The 22,544-nt window shown below is 46.8% G+C and overlaps 1 protein-coding gene across 1 annotated transcript; it reads left to right on the top strand.

The window, feature by feature from the left end:
• Positions 1-21,554: 21,554 nt before the first annotated feature.
• LOC123407166 lies at positions 21,555-22,249 on the top strand. Its single transcript, XM_045100244.1, has one exon. The coding sequence runs from the start codon at positions 21,645-21,647 to the stop codon at positions 22,059-22,061; it is 417 nt and encodes a 138-aa protein (XP_044956179.1). The 5' UTR covers positions 21,555-21,644; the 3' UTR covers positions 22,062-22,249.
• The last annotated feature ends 295 nt before the right edge of the window (positions 22,250-22,544 follow it).

The following is a 22,544-nucleotide window of genomic DNA, read 5'->3' as shown; positions in this document are numbered from 1 at the left end:
ATTCTAGGCATTAACATCTATAGGGATAGATCGAGACACGCGATAGGACTTTCACAAGGCACATACCTTGATAAAGTTTTGAAGAAGTTCAAAATGGAACAGTCCAAGAAAGGGTTCTTGCCAGTGTTATAAGGTATAAAATTGAGTAAGGCTCAGTGCCCAGCAACTAGGGAAGATAGAGAACAAATGAGTTCCGTCCCCTATGCTTCAGCCATAGGTTCTATCATGTATGCAATGTTGTGCACTAGACCATACGTCAGCTTGGCCATAAGTATGGCAAGCAGGTTTCAAAGTAATCCAGGAGTGGATCACTGGAAGGGGGTCAAGAATATTCTAAAGTATCTGAAAAGGACTAAGGAATTCTTTCTCATTTATGGAGGTGACGAAGAGCTCGTCGTAAAGGGTTACGTCGACGCAAGCTTTGACACCGATCCAGATGACTCTAAGTCACAGACCGGATACATATTTATTCTTAATGGGGGTGCGGTAAGCTGGTGCAGTTCCAAGCAAAGCGCCGTAGCAGATTCTACATGTGAAGCGGAGTACATGGCTGCCTCGGAGGCAGCTAAGGAGGGTGTCTCGATGAAGCAGTTCATGACGGATCTTGGAGTTGTGCCGAGCGCACTAAATCCAATAACTCTGTTCTGTGACAACACTCGTGCCATTGCTTTAGCAAAGGAACCAAGGTTTCACAAGAAGACCAGGCATATCAAATGATGCTTCAACCTCATCCACGACTACGTCGAAGGAGAGGACGTAAATATTTGCAAAGTGAACACGGATCTGAATGTAGCAGATCCGCTGACTAAACCTCTTCCATGGGTAAAACATGATCAACACCAGAATTGTATGGGTGTTAGATTTATTACAATGTAAATCGCATGGCGATGTGAGGACTAGATTATTGACTCTAGTGCAAGTGGGAGACTCTTGGAAATATGCCCTAGAGGCAATGATAAAATAGTTATTATTATATTTCCTATTACAAGATAATCGTTTATTATCCATGCTATAATTGTATTGAATGAAAACATAGATACATGTGTGGATAAATAGACAAAACAATGTCCCTAGCAAGCCTCTAGTTGGCTAGCCAGTTGATCAAGCATAGTCAAGGTTTTCTGACTATGTGCAAGTGTTGTCACTTGATAACTGGATCACATCATTAGGAGAATCATGTGATGGACTAGACCCACACTATGAACGTAGCATGTGATCGTGTTATTTCGTTGCTATTGTTTTCTGCATGTCAAGTATTTATTCCTATGACCATGCGATCATACAAATCACTGGCACCGGAGGAATACCTTGTGTGTATCAAACGTCGCAACGTAACTGGGTGACTATAAAGGTGCTCTACAGGTATCTCCGAAGGTGTCCGTTGAGTTAGTATGGATCAAGACTGGGATTTGTCACTCCGTGTGACGGAGAAGTATCTCGGGGCCCACTCGGTAATACAATATCACACACAAGCCTTCCAAGCAATGTGACTAAGTGTAAGTCACGATATCTTGTATTACGGAACGAGTAAAGAGACTTGCCGGTAACGAGATTGAAATAGGTATGCGGATACCGACGATCGAATATCGGGCAAGTAACATACCGAAGTACAAAGGGAATGACATACTTGATTATATGAATCCTTGACACTGAGGTTCAACCAATAAGATCTTCGAAGAATATGTAGGATCCAATATGGGCATCCAGGTTCTACTATTGGATATTGACCGAGGAGTGTCTCAGGTCATGTCTACATAGTTCTCGAACCCGTAGGGTCTGCACACTTAAGGTTCGATGATGTTTTAGTATAGTTGAGTTATATGTGTGGTTACCGAATGTTGTTTGTAGTCCCGGATGAGATCTCACGGACGTCACGTGGTTTTCCGGAATGGTCCGGAAACGAAGATTGATATATAGGATGGTTTCATTTGGTAACCGGAAAGTTTCGGGCATTTCCGGCATTGTACCGGGACTGACGAATGGGTTCTCGGTGTTTACCGGGAGGGGGCCACCCACCCGGGAGTGAGCCCATGGCCTTAGGGTGGTGCACCAAGGCCTTAGTGGGCTGGTGGAGCCAGCCCAAGAGGGCTATGGCGCCACAAGTAAAAATACCAAAAGAAAGAAGAAAAAAAGGAAAGAGGGAGGTGGGAAGGAAGAGGAGGACTCCTCCTTCCCAAACCGATTTGGAGGAGAAGTCCTCCTCCCCCTTCGGCCGGCGCACCCTAGGGGCCCTTGTGCCCCAAGGCTATCCCCTCCCCTCCTCCTATATATATATTGGTGGTTTAGGGCTTTTTGAGACACAACTTTGCCACGTGCAACTCAAGCCTATTCCACATAATTTTGCCTCTAGATCGGATTTCTGCAAATCCCGGGCGGAGCCATGCAGGAGTAGATCATCACCACCACCGGAGCGCCATCACGCTGCCGGAGAACTCATCTACTTCTCCATCTCTCTTGCTGGATCAAGAAGCCGAGATCGTCATCGAGCTGTACGTGTGGTGAACGCGGAGGTGTCGTTCGTTTAGCGCTAGATCGAAACGGATCGTGGGACGGATCACGGGGCGATGATGATTTGAATCACGAAGTTGTACCACTACATAAACCGCGTTTCTTAATGCTTCCCGCTTAGCGATCTACAAGGGTACGTAGATCTAATCTCCTCTCATAGATGGACGTCACCATGATAGGTCTTCGTGTGTGTAGGAAATTTTTTGTTTCCCATGCAACATTACCCAACAGGTCCCTACTAGCGTCGGGTTTTCCTCTTTTCTTCGTTTTTGTTCATAGTTATTGGTATGTGTCGAGTAGGGCCCCGTGCATCCTAGGGAGGATGGCTCCATCAGGCAGAGAGACGACAACGACTAAGGCGAGCGAGAGCACCGACAAGGAGCACGCCGAGTGGATCGAGCTGGAGACGACGTAGAGGGCTACTAGGAGGTGTGTCATGCCACCTCGAGCGGTCTTGAACGGTCCCACCATGTTGAGCCCCCAGATGGCGAAAGACCACGAGAGGGGGATGGTCTTGAGGGTTGTAGCCGGCATGTGGCTCTGCGTGCTGAAGCATTGGCACCCATCGCACTTATCGACCAACTGTGTCCCTTCTTCTAGGGTCGTCGGCCAGTAAAATACGTTGCAGAATGCCTTGGCCAACCGGGCTCTTGAGGCAACTTGGTGCCCGCCTCACCCTGGCGGATGTCTTGGAGGATTTCTTGCCCCTTCTCTGACTCGACGCAGCGCTGGAACACGTCGGTTGCATTGTGTAGAACCAGCCCACGGTTGATGATGGCGTAGGCGGGGCACTGGCGCTGGACCCTCTGAGGTTCTGCCTAGAAAGGAGGGAGCTCGTCGCCCATGAGGAAGGCCGGGATGGGCTGGGCCCATGTCGGGGCCGAGACGGGAGCAGGCGCCGCTCGAGCTGGGAACCAGATGCAACCGGAGCCCCGGGGTCCATTGTGGAAGACCCCATGGTTGAGCCGTCAGTCCTCAGGACCAAGGCGGTTGAGGACACGCCTACCACCATCATGACGGTTGCGAGCTTGGAGATGGCCTCCTTGGGGGAGAGATTGGTCATAGCCGGCAACACGGGAGGGGCCGACGGAGCCCCTGAACCCGAGCAGGAACCGGAGGGGTCCGCGGGCATGAAAATGGACCCTGACTCCAGAGATGGCTTGATTGACAGCCTGTGCAGTTGCTCGAGGGAGACGCCGGCTGGAATAGCTGGCCATGCTGGCATCCCTGATGCCCCATTCGCCAAAGACCTGCTGCACCATGATCTTCGAGTCGCCGAAGTAGAGGATCCATCAGATGTCGATTTCCTTGGCAAGCCGGAGGCCGTGGATGATCGCCTTGTACTCGTCCACATTGTTGGAGGCGGTAAAGTGCATCTGGAGAGTGTAATTGAGTTGGTCCCCTTTCGGAGACGACATGACGATGACGGCTCCTAAGCCGGTCTGCATCTTCGAGACATCGAAGTGCATGCGCCAGTGCATGGAGTCGGGAGGCGGCGACACAAACTGGGTCTTGGCCCAGTCGACGTGGAAGTTGGCCACCGTGTGGTACTTGATGGCCGTGTGCGGCTCGTACTGGATGTCGTGGTCGGCGAGGGAAATGGCCCATTTGGCGCTCCGCCCGGTGGCATCCCAGACGCTCATGATCTCAGAGAGTGGAGCCGTGCTCACCTCGGTGATCGTGTGCTCCTGGAAGTACCGCTTTAGCTTCTTCAAGGCGAAGTATATCCCATAGCACATCTTCTGTTAGTGGGGGTAGTTCTGCTTAGAGGCGGAGAGGACCTTGCTCAGATAGCAGGCAAGGCATTGAATTGGCAACACCCTCCCTTCCTCACGCCGCTCCACCACCAGGACAATGCTGACCACACGCGTGGTCGCCGCCATGCACAAGAGCATGGGATCCTTCTCAGCCGGTGCAGCCAAAACGGGCACAGTGGAGAGGGCGTGTTTGAGGTTGCAAAACGCTTCGTCCGCCTAGTCGGTCCACTCAAACTTGGATGTCTTCTTCTTAAGCTCGTAGAGGGGTAGCGTCTTCTCACCCAGCCGGCTGACGAACCGGCTAAGCGAGGCTAGGCAGCTGGCAAACTTCTGGACATCGCGGAGCTTGGCCGGCTTATGCGTGTGCTTGATGGCCTTGATCTTCTCCGGGTTGGCTTCATGTCGTGCGCAGAAGGAAAAATCCGAGAAGCTGGCCGGCTGGCACACCGAAGACACATTTCTCTGGGTTGAGTCGAACCTTGTACTCGCGCAGGTTGGCGAAAGTATCTCAGAGACCGTCGAGGAGGCTGATGTGCTTCTTGGGTTTGATGATGAGGTCATCGACGTAGACATGCATGTTCCTGTCTATTTGGGGCAGGAGGCATTTCTGCATGCAATGCTAGTAGGTGGCGCCCGCGTTCTTCAAGCCGAAAAACATGGTGATGTAGTAGTAGGACTTGAAAGGGGTGATGAAGGAAGTCTTCAGCCGATCAGCGGGGTCCAGTTTGTTCTCGTGGTAGCCGGAGTAGGCGTCCAGAAAGGAGACCAAGTCATAGCCGGCCGTGGAGTCGATCACTTGATCGGTCTGGGGCCGGGCGAAAGGGTCCTTGGGCCATCCCTTGTTCAGGCTGGTGTAGTCGATACACATGCACCAAGTTTTGTTCTTCTTCAGCACCAGGACTGGGTTAGCCAGCCAGTCTGGGTGGAAAACTTCCATGATGAAGCCGACTGCGAGCAGGCGGGCGATTTCTTCTCCTATAGTACAACGTTTCTCCTCACAGAAACAGCGCAGGGGTTGCTTGACCAGCTTCGCATCCGGCTGCACGTGAAATTTGTGCTCGGCGTACTTCCTCGGAACACTTGGCATGTCTTTAGGAGACCATGCAAAGATGTCTCGATTCTCATGGAGGAAGTCAACAAACTTGCCTTCCTATTTGCTTCTGAGGTTGGCACTAATGGTGCGCACTGCTTGGGGTTGGCCGGGTCGAGCGGCACTTCTTGGTGTCTTTGGATGCCTGGAACGTCGCCTCACTGGCCGGCTAGGACAGGGGAGTCGGCATGACCGGCTGCTCGGTGGCCTGGGCCATGAGCCAGTCGAGCTGACGTTTCTCCTCCGCGATCAGCAGCGCCTCGGCGAGCGACTCGATCGACTTTTTGTAGTCATCATTGATGATGATGATGCCCTTGGGACCTAGCATCTTCAACTTCAGATAGGCATAATGGGGGATCGCCATGAACTTGGCGAGTGACGGCCTGACCAGTAGCATGTGGTAGGGGCTGTTGAGATCCACCACCTCGAACCATATCGGCTCGCGGTGCAAGCGGCTCTTGTGGCCGAAGAGGATGTCGAGCTGGATTTTGCCGATGGGGGAGCAGGACTGCCCCGGCATGATTCCATGGAAGACCGTCTAGGTCGCCTGAGGTCCTTTTCTTTGAGCCCCAGCTTGAGCAGCATGTCATGGTAGAGGATGTTGATGTTGTTACTGTCGTCGATCATCACCCGCAAGAACCGGCAGGTGAGCTTCTTGGAGGCGATGTTGGGGTCGAGGACAAGGGCGTAGCTGCCGGGGTTTGGCATCACGACCGGGTGGTCCGCCCGGCTCCAGGTGATCGGTTTCTTGAACCAGTGCATGTACTGGGGGTGAGGGCACATTGGCGTTCACCTCGTGCCGATGCTGACGCTGGCTGTGCTTGTGGCTGCCCTCGTTGGTGAAGATGGCGTAGGCCCAATCCTGGTTGGGGAACCGGTCACGGAGGCGGCCGTCGTTGGGAGGAATCAGAGCCGGGGCCAACGTGGGAGCCGTAACGTGAGGAGACAGAGGCGGGGGAGCCGTAAGGCCCTCGCCTCGGGCCAATCGCTGAGAGAAGTTGCACTACCGGGGGGTGTGGTTAGCTGGCTTCGCCTTGGAGTACATCTTGCAGGGTGCATCGAGCATCTGCTTGAAGGTGAGCTTGGGCTGCCACGCGGCCTAGGCAGCCGGTTGTTGTTCCTCGATGGTGGCGACCTGCTTGCTCCCGTACCTGGGATCCGGCTGGTCGGTCTTCCACTTGTTGTTCTGCTGCCCCCGATTATTGCGAGCCGGTCGCGGGTTGGCGGGAGGCGGGATAGCCTTGTAGGTTGTGTTAAGATTGATTCGCATCACGGAGTCGGCCATGGCGTACTTGTCCGCCTTGGCCATGAGTTCTGCCAGGGTGGCTGGCTCCAAGCACATGAGCTTGTGCTTAAGGAGGGTGCCGTCTCCGCGGCCCTTGGAGAAGTACTGGATGGCCTACACCTCGTGCACCCCTTCATAGGAGTTGTGAAGCTCGATCCAGCACGTGAGGTAGTTCCGGAGGGACTCATGTGGCCCCTGGACGCACATGGCCAGCTCGTGGGGGGGGGAAGCTAGGGAGCTTGTAAGTGTTTGTGAAGTTGTGGACGAACGCCTCTTCGAAGTCCACCCAGGCGTGGATGCTGCCGCCGGCAGGCTGTTAAGCCACGTCCGGGCCGAGCCAATCGGCCTGAGGGGGGCGTAGGGCACCGCGACGCGCGTGTTTCCCCTGGCGATGCCAACTTTGGTGGTGTAGTCGATCAGCTAATCTTCCGGTTTGGCTATACCGTTATACTTTGGAGTGTCACACGGAAGCGTGAAGCTGGTGGTGAACAGCTCGTCGCGGATCTGGGGGCCGAAGCACCCCGGCCCGATCGGGCCCTCCTCCTCCAGGAGGGCGGATTGTGCGTGCCAGTCAAGGCAGAGGTGGGCGTCGTTCTTGCTTCGAGGGACACGCGGCCCGAACCAGGCGCGAGCTCAGCCTGAACAGCCGAAGCGGGCGAGCGTGTGCGCTCTCACTATGGAGGTGGGGTGCGGGCGCAATCTCGCCGACCGCCTCCCTCCTGGGCGTCGTTGCGCTGGCTAGAGACCAACGGCTGCTTGTTCCCATGCTCGAAGTGCCTCGCGCAGCTCATGTTGGCTCGCTGGTTGGAGCCGTGAGGGGAGGAGGAGTGCTGAGCCTGCTGGCGGCCGCTAGCAGCCCGCTGGCCTTTGTCCGCGAGGTAGGGAGACTTGGATCCGGCATGGGCCAGGTCGAAACGTGCCTGCTGTGAGTTGGGAGCGGCAATGAGGTCTTGTATGTGGTTCTCCTTCTACACGCGTTCCTTGCCCTCCATGGTGTCCATATCCTCGTAGGCCACCTGGGCGGCCCTGATGTTGTCCGCGGGGGTGTCATAGGTAGGAAGCCTGCCGCCTAGGATTGCGGCGACCACACGGCCACAGCTATAGACTTGCCATGTCGGTTGGGCTCGTCGCCAGCCGGCGTGAGGCCATAAGCGGAGCTACGGACTCTATCCAGCGTTGGGCGATCGCAAAGGAGGTGGCATCCGCAAGTAGCTGCTTGCGGGCCGCCTCCAGCTCGGCCGTGGCGGCATCCAAATTGGTCTTCGGTGCGATAGGGGTTTTTAGTCCCCGAAGAGTGGAGCAGAGAGCGTTAGAAGGGCCAACACGGGCCGAGTTGGCGGCCGCATTTGCCTCGTCCCTGGTGTGAGACGCTGCGGAAGCCGCGACCGCCTGCTCCCTGGCGCGGCCGGAACTCGTGGAGGAGCCGGTGGCCATCACCACTGCGAGAACGTGAAGGCCATCAACGCCGTTTGAGGCGGTCGCCCCCACAAACAATGGAGGGTCGGAGCAGTCGAGCACCCTACTCGGGTACTCATCGAAGGTTGGTGCATCGACGAGAAGCAGTCTGCCAAAGAGTGTGCAGAGGCCATCGACGTCGGGTGAGATGTTGTTGCGGCGCGGCTCATCGGAGGGGACGGTGGCGAGGCCTGCGAAGCGGGTAGAGCTGAGGCTCACCGCCGCGGAAGCTTCCGCGGAGGCGGGCTCCATGGGGCGTGCTGATCTGACCGGACACAAAGTGCCCGGTGGAGTTGGCGAAGGGTCCCGCCGGAGCGTGACTCTGGCCAGCACCCCGGACAGCCCCATGGTGGGTGCCAACCGCCATGGTTTTCTCACGACATATGCCATGGGGTGGCTTATCGATAGTGGTTGGGGCCGAGAGGGCATCGGCGGGCTCCGGAAATGGGATCGGGAACAAGCGGTGCAAGACACACGATGTACCCAGGTTCGGGGCCCTCTGTGGGAGGTAACACCCCTAGTCCTACTAGTCTGGTTGATAAAGCGAGCGGGGTACAATGTTGCTCCTTGAGCTGTCCGACGGAGGAGGAAGAAGGAGCTAACTTCCCCTCTATGCCTATGATATGTGTGTATGTGTGCGTGATGCAAGGTGGAGTTGGCCGACCCCTTGCATGGGAGAGATCCAGGGGGTTTTATACGCCAATCTCGAGGCTTACAATATACATATATGGCACTCGGGGTCCCTGCTAGCAGCTTCCTAGTCGACGAGGGGTCCCACCGATCGATGTGTCTTGTCGCTGGGTGGGCCTACCAGCTGGGGGGTCTTTTCGCTAGTTGGGCCTGCCAGCTGGGGAGTCTTGTCTCCGTCTACTGTGTGCTTGCCACGCCGCGGTATGGGATGTAATGTGCAGCGTCATCTTGTGGAGGCATGTCGTCACTGTGTCGCCTCGCCTGGTCGCACGCGGCTACGGTCAGCGGTACGACCGCTTGCACCGCAGGCATGCATATACTAATCAATGGTACATGGGTTGTTGTAGCCATGTCTTCGCTGATGCATTCCTGTCGCGTCGGTCAGGGTGATGTGAAAGGAGCTGACCCGCCGGATGGCGGGCGGCCTCGCCCTGAACCGGCTAGCGTTGTGTAGCCGGCCATGGCAGCTGGCCTACGGGGGGAGCATCCGCCCTATACTGTTTTGAAAAGGGAAGAGTGGCCCGAATGATCCTACCCCGGGGTTATCCCCCCGTCACTGAGAATCATAATGATCTTTCTATTTCTAATACGGAGACACAGTCTGGTAGTGAACATTCACCTAGTGATAATGAGAATGATAATGATAACAATGATGCTCACGTACATGCTCAACGAGATAGTAATAAAGAACCTCATAATGAAGTGGAAATAGAACCTGTTGAAGATCTTGATAACCCACATCCTAAAAATAAACGTTATGACAAGAAAGACTTTGTTGCTAGGAAGCATGGTAAAGGAAGAGAGTCATGTGTTCAGAAACATATGACATTCCCTCGTAAGCCTTCCAAGAGTAAGGACGGGAGGAGTTTTAACGCTTTGCTGAAATGATTAGACCTGTTTTTTTACACACTCGCTTGACTGGTATTTTGAAAATGCCTCTATATGCTAAGTATATGAAGGACATTATTACCAACAAAAGAAAGATACCTGAAACTGAAATTACTACCATGCTTGCTAATTATTCTTTTGATGATGGAGTTCCTAATAAATTGGGAGATTGTGGTATGCCCACAATACCTTGCTCCATTAAACGAAGTTATGTTAAAATTGCTTTATGTGATCTAGGAGCTGGTGTTAGTGGTATGGATTTCTCTTTATATTAAAGTCTTGATTTGAATAAGCTTACACCTACTGAGATATCTTTGCAAATGGTTGATAAATCGACTGTTATACCTATCGGAATTTGTGAGTATTTTTCTTGTTGTGGTTGAAAATGTTACTATCTTAACAGACCTTGTTATTCTTGAGATGCCCGAGGACGACAACATGAACGTCGATTATCCTTCTTAGACCATTTTTAAATACTGCAGGGACTGTTATTGATTGCAACAAAAGCAAGGCTACTTTTCATGTCAATGGCAAACAACATAAAGTGCGTTTTCCGAAGAAACAAACTTCGGTAAATAATATTAATGTCATTGAGCCAATTGCCACGATCACTATTGGAAGGTTCAAATTTCCTATTCGTGCTACCAAGAAGAAATATGATATTCTTATTGTTGGGTATATGCAAATCCCCATCGAGGTAACTTAGTGTTATATGAAAATTCTTTGTTTTCATTTCAATCAAAAGTGGTTATTAATAAGACTTGATCAACCTTATTAGTGGATCCTTTTTGAGAGACATGTGGTCTATTAATTTAGTAAGCACAACATTCTGTATCATTAGTTTACTCTCTTTTGTTCTTAGTTAAGTAAAATAAAATGACATGATTATCTTGTTTTCTCAGTTTCTCATGCAATGAAAATAACCCAAAAATAAAAAGTCTCACAATGCCACAAAATTTTAACATGATTTTTCTAGAATATTAAAAAGTTTCTAGTGCTGAAAATACCCGAGGGGTGCACCTGCTGGTGCCAAACCAACAAGGTGCGCCCACCCCCCGGGCGCACCCTCATGGCTTCGGAGCCCCACAAGAACCGTCTCACTTATCTATTCATCCCACTCCTTGTCCTACCTCTAGAAAAAAATAATGGTTGCTCTCTCTCTCTCTCTCTCTCTCTCTCTCTCTCTCTCTCTCTCTCTCTCTCTCTCTCTCTCTCTCTCTCTCTCTCGTGTTCTTGCTCACAAACCTGAGATTTTCGATCTCTTTGCTCGGAACTCCGTTTCTAAAACTGTTTTGAGGAATTGCTCCTTGGTATGTGACTCACCCATTGCTCCAATTAGTTTTGGCTTTAGTGGTTTACATTTTGTATAGTTTTTTGCACTTGGTGCTACTGAAAATGAGCTTGCATGTTGAATCTTTGAGTTCCAAGTAGTATGAATGTTCGATATGGTCTCTATGCATCTATATGAGTAGTCACTATCAGTCTTACCAAGTTTTATTGACATAATTTTGTGCCCCAAAAACTTTCAGAAATTTGTTCATATGAAAATGAACTACTTTAGGAGGAGCTCTACAAGGGGGGCGTACTTCCGGTGAGTCATCAAGTGGGATCTCAATATGAAAAGCATATGCTGAACCGAGAGCAAGTTTGACAATAATGGCCAACGCCAAATCATGTCGTTTTCCATGTGGTGAGTTCATGAGAGGCGCATGTATTGAGGTGGAATTCGATCGGTACATTTATAATACCGACCTCACCAACTTCCTCCCAGATAAGTGCACTCAACACTATGACCTTACTCGTTCATTTACACAAATGTTCCAATATCACTCCCGTACTTCTGTAGTATTGTTTAATCTCTTTGATAAATCTTATAGTATGACTCTAAAATAATTTTGTGATGCATGCAAACTTCCATATTGGGGCTCACTTGACAAACCACAAAAATCTGATTATAATTTGTTCCTTGAGAGTATTTGCATTGGAAAGATAGAGGAGTGACACGAGCTAAAATAAAGAGTATCCAGTTCCCCTCTATCCGCTACCTTGCATTGTTTGATGGGAAAGGTATTGTGGGATAGCAAGATTGTAGTGCATTGTGCGCTACTGACTTGAGCATCATTTACATTGCAGTAGCGAGTGTTAAACAGTATAATCTTGGGGAAATTACATCTTAACTCGAGTAATGGTGATTTGAATGGAGGAATTTATGCCTCTCGCATAGATGCAGAACTAGGAGTTTCACCTCGACTTAATAATAATACGATGCGTGAGAGATATTTAGATTTTGAAGCCATGCGGCTTCACGATTTTATTAAGGATGGTGCTCACGGTTATGAGTATAACTTAATATTTGATCAACATAACCCGGTCTATGTTACGTTGTGTGCACCTGCTCTCTTTGATTTTTAGAACAAAGAGAGACATTACGTCCTCAAGAGTGAAGCGTAGGAGCACAATGCAGCCGTGGAGGTCGCTCGCTTGGGTGAGGAGGCGGCATGGAACACCTCTACCAGCTACCACTTTTATTATTATCCAGACCAACAGTGGTTATCGCCAAGCTAGGAAAAAGCCTAAACTTTGGGGAGTACGTATTTGTGATAGACATTATATTCATGTACACACACTTCATATTAATTGTCGGTGATCATTCTCTTTCATTGTATATCCGTGTTAGCTTTATTCTATTTGCTTTCTTCTCGTGTGTTTGAAAAACTTGGAAAATCCAAAAATATTTATTGCTTCTTTTCAGTTCTTATTTCTTGTTTAATTAGTTCGAAGTATTAGAAAAATCCGAAAATATTTCCTTTGTATGTTGGGAGCTTTCCCGTGTAAATAGTTTTTCTCGTTTTCGATTTTCCTTCATTTATTTGCTTCCTTCATAAAAATTAAACAAACTCCAAAAATATTTCAGTGTGTTTCTCTAAATTTCTTTTTCTTTTGTTGAGTCATTGAAAGAAGAAGATCATGATGAAAATGTTGAGTGACTCTCATATGCATTAATGTTGATCTAACAAAGAGGCAATATTACCTTGTCTTCTCATTTGCATAAATTGTTTAGCAGATTCCAGCTTAGTCCATGGCATACTTGCACTATTACTATTATCACATCATTCCATCGTGCAAGTGAAAGACAATAATGACAATATTTGATGAAGTGATCTTCGGAAAGGAAGCTGGTATGAACTCTTCTTGTTTTCTGTTTTCGTTGATATGTTTAGCACATTCGATCCTGATTCGGTATATTATGAGTAAACATGTTTATGATGACAATTAGAGATTATAGTTACTCATGCGATGCTTAAATAGCTAGGCGTGGATAATGATTTATCTTATGTGCCAACATGCATTAAAATGGTTATGATGTGTTATGGTAGTATGGTATTTCCCTCTGAGAAATTCGAGCAACTTGACTTGATCCATGTGCAAACATGTAGTTGATTCAAAACCAATGTATCCTTCATGATATTTAAATACAGAGTGTCTATACCTACTCATGCTAATATTCAATGTTAATTATTCTTAATGCATGATTATGACCGTTTTCGCTTTATATATGGTCGCTTCTCAATCTATTGCTAGCCTTCACCTGTACTAAGTGGGAATATTGCTTGTGTATAGAAACTCCAAAACCCAAGTTAATAAAAATGAGTCCATCATACCTACCTATATGTGGTATTACCCTGTCGTTTCAAGTAAATTTGCACGTGCCACCTCTAAAAGTTCAAATAAACATATGTTTTGTGTGCTCGTGGAGCGATTGGACGGTTGGTCTCTTCCATGCTAAGCGGGTTATTCTCAAGATGGATGTTTATTCACCTATCATTACGTGAGAGAGGGTGGTAAAAAGGATGCCTAGTCCTCCATAATCAAAAACAAAACTCCCGGGGCAGTTGATATGTTGGAAGGCACCCGAGATTCAGTCACCCATGGGTTGTGTATGGATGGTGGATAGGAGTAAACTTTATATTTCCACTTGGGAACCGCCAATAATGTTTTTAGCATGGAAGATATTGAAAACTCTATCGTGACGTTGACATGAAAATTGCACCAACCAAAATTACAATTTCATATATGTTTTAAACCTTGAGCTCTCGCACCTATTCAAATCAACGCTTCCATCTGCGAAGGACCTTACGATTTACTTTCATGTTATTTTATTTTATTTGAGTCGGTATCTTCTTACTAAAAGAACCAGACTTGAGGGTATTATTGTCATTCTTATGCATTGGGTATAGTTAAGGTTGGGTGTGAGCATGTCTGGATCTTTTCTACTCTGAATTACAAAGTTTAGTCGTGGCTTGGATCTTAGAGGTTCTTTGCATTTATGTTTTGCGGACTCGGAAAGGGTTCGCGACATACCATATCATCATATTATATCATGATTGTTTTCACAAATTGTTGACATGTGAGATATTTTATTATTGTTCACTAGTTGGTTATGTTATTGCCATGAGTGAACATGATATTTAATTATTATCACGGATATGGTTATTTATGATTCATGCTGAAAACCCGAATACTAGCTAAGAATATATATAGCAACGAGAACAAAAGAGTGTGTAATTTTTTTCTTTGTCACTTTCAGTTTATCAACCGAATTTCTTGAGGACAAGCATGGGTTAAGCTTTGGGAGTTGATACGTCTCAAACGTATCTAATTTCCAAACACTTTCGCCCTTTTTTGGACTCTAATTGGTGTGATTTGAATGAAACTAACCCAGGACCGACTTTTTTTCAACAGAACTGCCATGGTATTGTTTTTGTGCAGAAATAAAAGTTCTCAGAATCGATCGAATTTTTTAGTGGATTTTTCTGTGAAATATAAGAATTATTGGAGGCGAAGGCCAACCAGAGGGGGCACCTGTTGGTTTGGGGCCACCTCGTGGCTCCTCCGACCTTAATTTCGATCCTATAAATTCACAATTACGGAAAAAATTGGAGAGAAGTTTTCATTGCGTTTTACGAGACAGAGCCGCCGCCACCTCTTGTTCTTCCTCGGGAGGGCTGATCTAGAGTCCATTTGGGGCTTTGGAGAGGGGGGTCATCGTCGTCATCATCGCCAACCCTTCTCCATCAGCAATTCCTTGATGCTCACCGCCTAGAGTGAGTAATTCCCTTGTAGGCTTGTTGGGCAGTGATGGGATTGGATGAGATTGATCATGTAATCGAGTTATTTTAATAGGGCTTAATCCCTAGTATCCACTATGTTGTGAGATTGATGTTGCTATGAGTGTGCAATGCTTAATGCTTGTCACAAGGGCCCGAGTGACATGATTTCATATCTGAACATATTATATTTCTAGGAATGTGAGAGTATTTTAGATACTATCTTAATCCACATCCCCAAGGTGACAATGATTTGTTTGAGGAGCTCGTGTATTCAGCATGTGTTAAAGCTTTGTTTCGATTGTCTATTAAAAAGAGGCCTTAATATCCCTTAGTTTCCTTATGGACCCCGCTACCTCGGGAGGGTAGGAAAAAAGATGCCATACAAGTTCTTATTGCAAGCGCGTATGACTATATACGGAATGTATGCCTACATTACATTGATGAATTGGAGTTAGTTATGTGTTGCTCTAGTGTGTAACTGTTACCTGATTGATGTCACCTAAATCATTATCCATCACCGTTCCACGTGCCTACACTTTTCATATATTGAATCTTGCTAAGTTATTATTGTTGCTGCTAGTGTTACGATCACTATAAAACTATTGTTGTTACCGTTAACGTTAGTACTACTATTTTTTTGTGCTACTAAAATCTTTGCTGCAAATAGATATCCCACGTGTGGTTGAATTCACAACTCAGCTACTAACACCAATAAATATTCTTTGGCTTCCCTTATGACGAGTCAATAAATCAGGATGTAATACTATCCATGAAGACTGTTGTGATTCCATCTACTTACGGGTTATCAAACACATAGTCACATGTGTGCTTCATTTTTGGGAAATCATAGAAAAAAAGCAAAAAAAAAACAACACCAAGAAAAATGAGCCCCCCCCCACCCCCTCCCTCCCCCAAACCAAAACAAAAAAAACAACGACTCAGGAGAAAAGTCAAAAACAAAAAAATGAAAACCTGGCAAAAGACTAGATCTTTGAAAAATTCATAAACCTAAAAGAAAAATAAAAACATGGGATAAATCTGTTCTGTGAAAAACCGAAAACATGAAAAAACACCCGAAGAAAACACGTAGGAGACCATTTGGCATCTCATCCTTGATCGTCATTTTACTCATATTAATTGGTCACTTATTTGTTAGTTTTTACTTTGATTAATCCAAAATCTAATCCTTGTATGTTTGAAAACTGACTTCATGGGACCTTACGGGCTCTAAGGGCAACTCTAGCGAAGTCATTATATCTACGACCTCCTAATCATGGAACCCCTTCGTTAATGGAACATCCCTTTGTACACACTCTCTGTGCCATCCAAAGTTTTTCCGCATCAATGGCTTAGTTGTGCTTTAGCAAAACAGATAAAAAGTATCAAAGTCAACCATATATATTAGAGAAACGCTTCACATCTATAATATGAAGGGACGCCCTCGCCAGACTACTCAATGCCCGTTGATTCATTGCAAACTTGACGCTCTCCATTTCTCTCGTATTGATTCCAAAAGAAAGGAAAGAAAAAAGGTTCCACCATGCCCCAGCGCGCAATCCCCTCCACCAATCTCTCGTCATCGAACCTGGCTTTAACCACCAGCCCTGACGAGCTCTGCTTCTCACCTCTCTCGCCTCGCTGCCAGCTCGCGCTCACTGGATCCGCTGCGTTGTCGCTGTCTCATCGCGACTCAGCCAGGAAAGGACGGGAGTCCGCGACGCGACTTCACCGCCAACCGACGAGACCTCGCAGTTCCGTCTCACCAGCAATTCCATCCTGCTCGCACCTCCAGCTCGATTCCACTCGCATCGGTGGACCTCACCGCCCAGGTTCCTCCTTCGCTCCCCCTGCAGCACGGCTAGCCCTAGTCTACTCCACCGATGGTAACCCAGTCGGATTCTGCATTGTTTTCTCAGTCATTACACTCCCCCATCTATTGAACCAGATACATCCCCATTGATTCATTCTGCCGGCCGGAGTATAGGATTGGAATTTTCTAGACTGCAAAATTGCTTCATCAATTTGAAGGAAGGGATCTCCAAAACAAAGGTATGTACAATTCGTGGATTGCCCCAAATTTGGGGATTTGCAATTGTTCATTGCTGGCTTAGTATGTTCAGAGTATTCAGTTGTTACATGTTTTCTCGATGCTTCTATTCTATTTTACAGTTGCTGCGACATTACAATTTCAATGCATCATACAATGCTTTATGTATATACTCCCTCCGTTCCTAAATATAAGTATTTTAAGATATTTCATTAGAAGTCTACATATGAAACAAAATGAGTGAATCTATACTCTAAAGTATGTCTATATACATTCGTATGTAGTCTATTAATGGAATATCAAAAAAGACTTATATTTAGGAACGGAGGGAGTAGAATATACGTACCCACAGCTTGGCTGTATATTTGTCATGTTTTCCTTTTTTTTCAAAATTCCATGCTTCCACATGAGACTGAAATTGCACCCTTATGAATACAGGGAGGTTTCACATATGTGCGTACTCGATTCTGAAAATTGCTTCTAAACTGTACCTTAATGCATCTTATATTGCGTCAATTAAACTTGCTTCTAAATTGTCCCACTTGCCTAGCTGATCTAGAAAAATGCTTCCAATGCAAAGTCACTAACAGACGCGTCCTCATCATGGCATCAAGCTTGCAAACTTCCATGCCATGTCCGATATTTTCAGTGTCCATATTTTGTGCTTCAGTGTCCATATTTTTAGTGTTTCCATACCATGACACAGCCACCGCCGGAGCAGTTTAGCCGTCGTTGGAGCACTGGTATGCAGTAGGGTGACATGGCCGCCACATCACCGGAACAGACCGAGCCGCCATAGCAACACTAGCTCGTAGTATAGTCTCGCCGTCGTAACATCACGAGAGCTGCCAGAGCTGCCGTCACAGCATCCTTCACGTAGTTGAGCCACCGTCACAACAATGTTTGTCATACCTTAAACTTGTGCACCCAAACCTTGTGTGGCAAGTACGCAAATTTTTTAAATTAAATTTCTATGCTTCTAGTGCATGATAGCATCACATCGTTGTTTCATGTTAGGCATGCTTCCTAATTTGATTTCTCGTATATGTTTCTACAATAATTATTCTTGCTACGACATTGACAAAAATTTATATGGCTTAGATTGTACTACCATTGGGTCCGATTTTGTTATGTCTTTGTGTAGTGGCATCACTAACACATCAACGAATATCCGCGAGTTTAGCATGAACAAGACACAAATATGCTTCCTATTAAGATGAATTATGTTGAGGTATCACTCTTTTCATGCTTCCTACTAATTGCCGTCCAAAAATAATACTACGTATGCTTCTTCGGTTTAGAAAGTTTGCTTCCATAGTTCAACCATTTTTTGGTGTATTTTGTATATGTATGTGAAGAACATGCTTCCCCATGTAGACACTCTTAATTAATTCCGATGCTAATTTTCTATGCTCCAAACTAAGATGAGTTATACTAAGATAACACATTTTCATGTTTCATACTGATGCGGCTTCCAAAATTGTAATTCATATGCTCCTTCGATTTGGATAAAATGCTTCCAATGCTTCCTGTTCCATTGAAAAAATGTTGTTGTCATTGTTATCACCATCATAATATATGACATGCCCCATATTATATTAGGTATGTCTCTTTGGTGTTTGTGATTTGCTTCCATACTCCATGTTTTTATTTTTTCGGTGTTTCTATTGTTCTTTTTTTTCAACACCATTTTGATCAAAACACAACCCCGTGTATGTTGTGACAGACCAACTCGTTGCTTCGTGTAAGCCTTTTTCTAACTATCTTATTTTCTGTAATATTTTCCTGATGTATTCTAGTTTGAACGTTGGCCACATGCTTCTAGTTTCATCACATACTGCAGCATATGTTGTGCAAACTTCGCATCATTCATTTCAATTCCCGGTTTGGCTCATCTTTTCAATGCCATTGTGTGCTTAACCGGTTAAATTCTTATCTCTCGTGCTAGTTATTTGTTCATTATTGGTCTTAAGCTATCAATTATTCTGACAATTCTCATATTATTATCTTTCCTAATGTCTAAAATTTATAGATCTTAGTGCTCCGCTGATAATGGAAGCAATTCATCCATGTTTCAATTAGTGCTATCCCATTGGGCGTGCTTCCATGTATTGCTAATTTGTCATGTACGTCCTCAACATCGCCGCCGAGGTGCTATTTGATGGTTCCGCTCTTCCTTGTGCCATCCTCATCAAGGTGGACTACCAGGCATGAAGATCATGAAAGAAACCCTTGGACCATCTCGACATGCAAGGATGCACAACCATTGTTTGTGGGGTTCCTATTGTATATTTTGAAGCAAATTGTATTTTCTTCGGAAGCAAGTTTTGCTTTTTTATCCATTTATATGATTGGAATTTAATTAATTTTTTTATTTATTTGGAGTCACAATTGTTGATACATTCAACCAACTCTTTGGCCGCATGAAATTTTTTCTGCTCAAACAATACACCGGACACAACTTCCGACTACTCAAACAGTCTCAAACAATTGTGACAAGACCGAAGCAATCTTGAGTTTCAATGCAAACTCTAACCAAACTCTAACCATATGGAAACAATTTTATCGAGACAATAGGGAAGAAACTTGATCGAAAGAAATAAAAAAGATAGTCCAAAACAATAAATATTAAGCTTCAAAAGCAAACTAAACTGAAGCTTCGGAAGCAAGGACTGTCACGGCTCAAAACAACGTAGGCAGAAAACAAAAATAATCCTTACGATTGAAAATTTCGTACGACCCAAATAAATTTTAGGAAGCAACGATCGTCTTTGGAAACAATTTTTAGGAAGCAAGGGTCCTCGTGGTTGGAAACAAACAAAATATCTTTAAAAAACTTGAGTTTGCTGGTGGATCGAACGGTGTGTATACTTCCTATCCAATGGCCACGGACTAGCCTAATACCTCACAAAAATCTATAATCTGATGCCTAGTAGTTCTCTATATATTATAAGCTTAATTAAGCAATGTCATGCGCCCACCTGACCCATGTTGTCGTGCAAGTGCAATAAATCCAACAAAGTCAACCAAACCGGCCTAACAAGTAAAACCACAACACCTCTTTGTATTTCATGGTGCAATATATTATTATGCCCCACCAATGGAACTCGGCCCATCACTTGAGGCATCTTTGGATGATATTCTCTTCTTGAGAGCCTGCCTAAGTTATTCCAGATGCTTATTTCTCGCTCGCCAGTTTCAGCAAAGCTGTTCTGAATTGCTTACATGAGGTCCACCACGAGTCCACGACATATACGTGTAAAACACTTCGTAATTATCTTGATTCTATTATTGATCTGCTAGCATGTCGAAATGTTCGACAGCTACTAAAGCCATAGTGTGATCTAGGCATCTAGCTACTGACATGGATACCAAGAGAGCATGATTTGGTCGAGATGCCTTCCCCACTCTAGAGCATCGGGTGCGAATTCGCCCGGGGGAGGGACATTATCATCATTTCCACATGGGAGGCGGGCGCTATAGCAAAGACGCATATTATTACTTCCAAACGACCGAACGTTTGGGATAACTATCACCTGCATTATATTCATGCTTCTATTCCAAACTAATAAAGCAGCTCACGATCGGTCGAATATGACTGCACCATGGTCGAATAGGTTGATTTCTCCTCGCTGGTTCTTCTGCCCAACGACGAGGTTTATGGTGGCTTTTGGGTCATCATGACGCGATGGCTTTGTAGAAGGTGTGCGGCCTAGCGAAGGTGTTATGCGTGGGGTTATTAATGTTGAACGATGCTCCGGACGAAAGCTTGCCGGTCGACGGTGTCGGCGTCTATAGATGTCGTCTTACCTCCTTGGAGGCACCGTCGAGTAGTTCTCTTCCTGCACATCATCGGATCGAGTTCTTCGGGTGAAAACCTTAGGCCCGGTTGGGTCAGACGACGGCGTCGGCATCGTTGCTTCCTTCTTTGAGGCGTTGTCTTGAAGAGCTTTGGATCTCGTTTGCACGCTTCATAGGCTAGATGATCGCGACATTGCGGCCGGCTGGTGCCCGTCCGGCAATGTGGATGCTTTGCGCAGCTTCTTCTGTGGCAACGATGTCCGCTTCAAGCGGAGTAGGATTTGCAGTTGTGTTCTGGTAGTCGGTTTCATCCGGCGTTTTCGAAGGGTCGTCGTTCGTCTCTTGTCTTCTGAAGTCGAAGTTGTTTGAGGAGGAGCCTTGCGGTGACAATGACGCGAGACGGGTGGTCGGTTCTGGCGCTGGCTCGGCGCAGGTCCATCACTTTTTATCCTATAATGCTCGTTGACAGACTCGGTGCTGCCTGGTCGTTGGCGCGTGTGGCTAACTGTTTGGCGTTGATTGACGCAGGCCTCTGCGTTTGTCTGCAGTGAAGGCTACATCGGTGGTCGTTGATGGTGAAGTCAGAGTCGCCCTCGCGGAGGTGTGATGACGATAACGCCGGATTAGAACCTCGACGACGCTCTTCCTCTTGGCGACGTGTGTGCGTTTTTTGTGTGGGTTGTGAGGTCGTTTGTTTGCTTTGTTTTGGCAGGTGTATTGTGATGGATTTAATTCAATTTTTCGTTTATTAACTAAGCAACTTTCTTCAACCTTTTATAATGAATTGGGTGTGAGGAAAAAAAAAAGCATGACTGCACTCAGCCACTCACGTCACTACGTCAGTGTGGAAATAAGCATCTCTGGAGGAGTCCCGCAAGAACACACCTCTCCTAGCTTAGCTGCGATGGAGCCTATAAATGACCACCAACACCGCACTCCTCTCGCTACAAGCAGATCTAAACCTAGCTAGTTGGATAATTATCCATCCACCAAGAAGAGGGAAAGTTCGAGAATGTTCCGGCGCAGCGGCGGTGGCGGCGGCAGGGGCAAGACGGCGGCTGGGAGCACCAGCATGGGCACTGAGCTGCCCGTGGATGGAGCTGTGCGGGTGACGAAAGTGGACAGGATCCAGGCCTACAATCTCGTCTCCAGGCCGTCGGTGCACCACGCTATCTCGCCGGCGACGTCGGGGCCGGCGGAGAGCCTGGCCGTCAGTGTTGTCCGGGTGGTGGACGTCGTGGACGAAGCTGTGCGGGTGACCAAAGTGGACAGGATCCAGGCTTACAATCTCGTCTCCAGGCCGTCGGTGTACCACGCCATCTCGCCGGCGGCGTCGGGGCCGGCGGAGAGCCTGGCCGTCAGTGTTGTCCGGGTAGGGGACGTCGTCGACGAAGAATCCGACGGCGTCATCTCGGTGTCCATCGCATAGAACTAATCACTATCTGCACCGTAACTAATAACTGGGCCTGTCGTGCCTTAAGCGTGTTTAACGTTTCGTCAGAGAAACATATGTACACCTACGAGTACGCGCACCAGCAGGTTTTAACTGTAATGGCAATAGCACGTGGAATGATTATTATTAATAAACTGAAAAGAAAAGAAAAGTTTTCCTCTAAATTATCAGATTTTCGTATTTTATGTTTGAATATTATTATTTCTAGGGGTAAGTTTGTTGGAAAAATCTATATTACAGCATGCGCATAGGATTTTCCGCTTGCATGCCGCGGGTGCACAGTGTGCCTTTTAGTCGCAGATTCTTTTTAATTAGCTTTTACTCATAGAAAAATAGATCGGACTCCTACAACGAGGAGCACCATGCGCCAACAATGCGAGGTACTGTGTCGTGCTTTCCTAGTAATAGTGCAGTAGCTTTTTTATTTTCCAGTAATGTAGTACTAGTACTGCTCTGCTA

Source organism: Hordeum vulgare, chromosome 1H (assembly GCF_904849725.1).
Source record: "Hordeum vulgare subsp. vulgare chromosome 1H, MorexV3_pseudomolecules_assembly, whole genome shotgun sequence".
Lineage (NCBI taxonomy): Eukaryota > Viridiplantae > Streptophyta > Magnoliopsida > Poales > Poaceae > Hordeum > Hordeum vulgare.
This window is presented reverse-complemented; position numbering and strand designations above follow the sequence as displayed.

What these genes read in the sequence shown, in the direction of transcription:
- LOC123407166 (XM_045100244.1), top strand. Translation starts at nt 21,645, where the DNA reads ATGTTCCGGCGCAGCGGCGGTGGCGGCGGCAGGGGCAAGACGGCGGCT.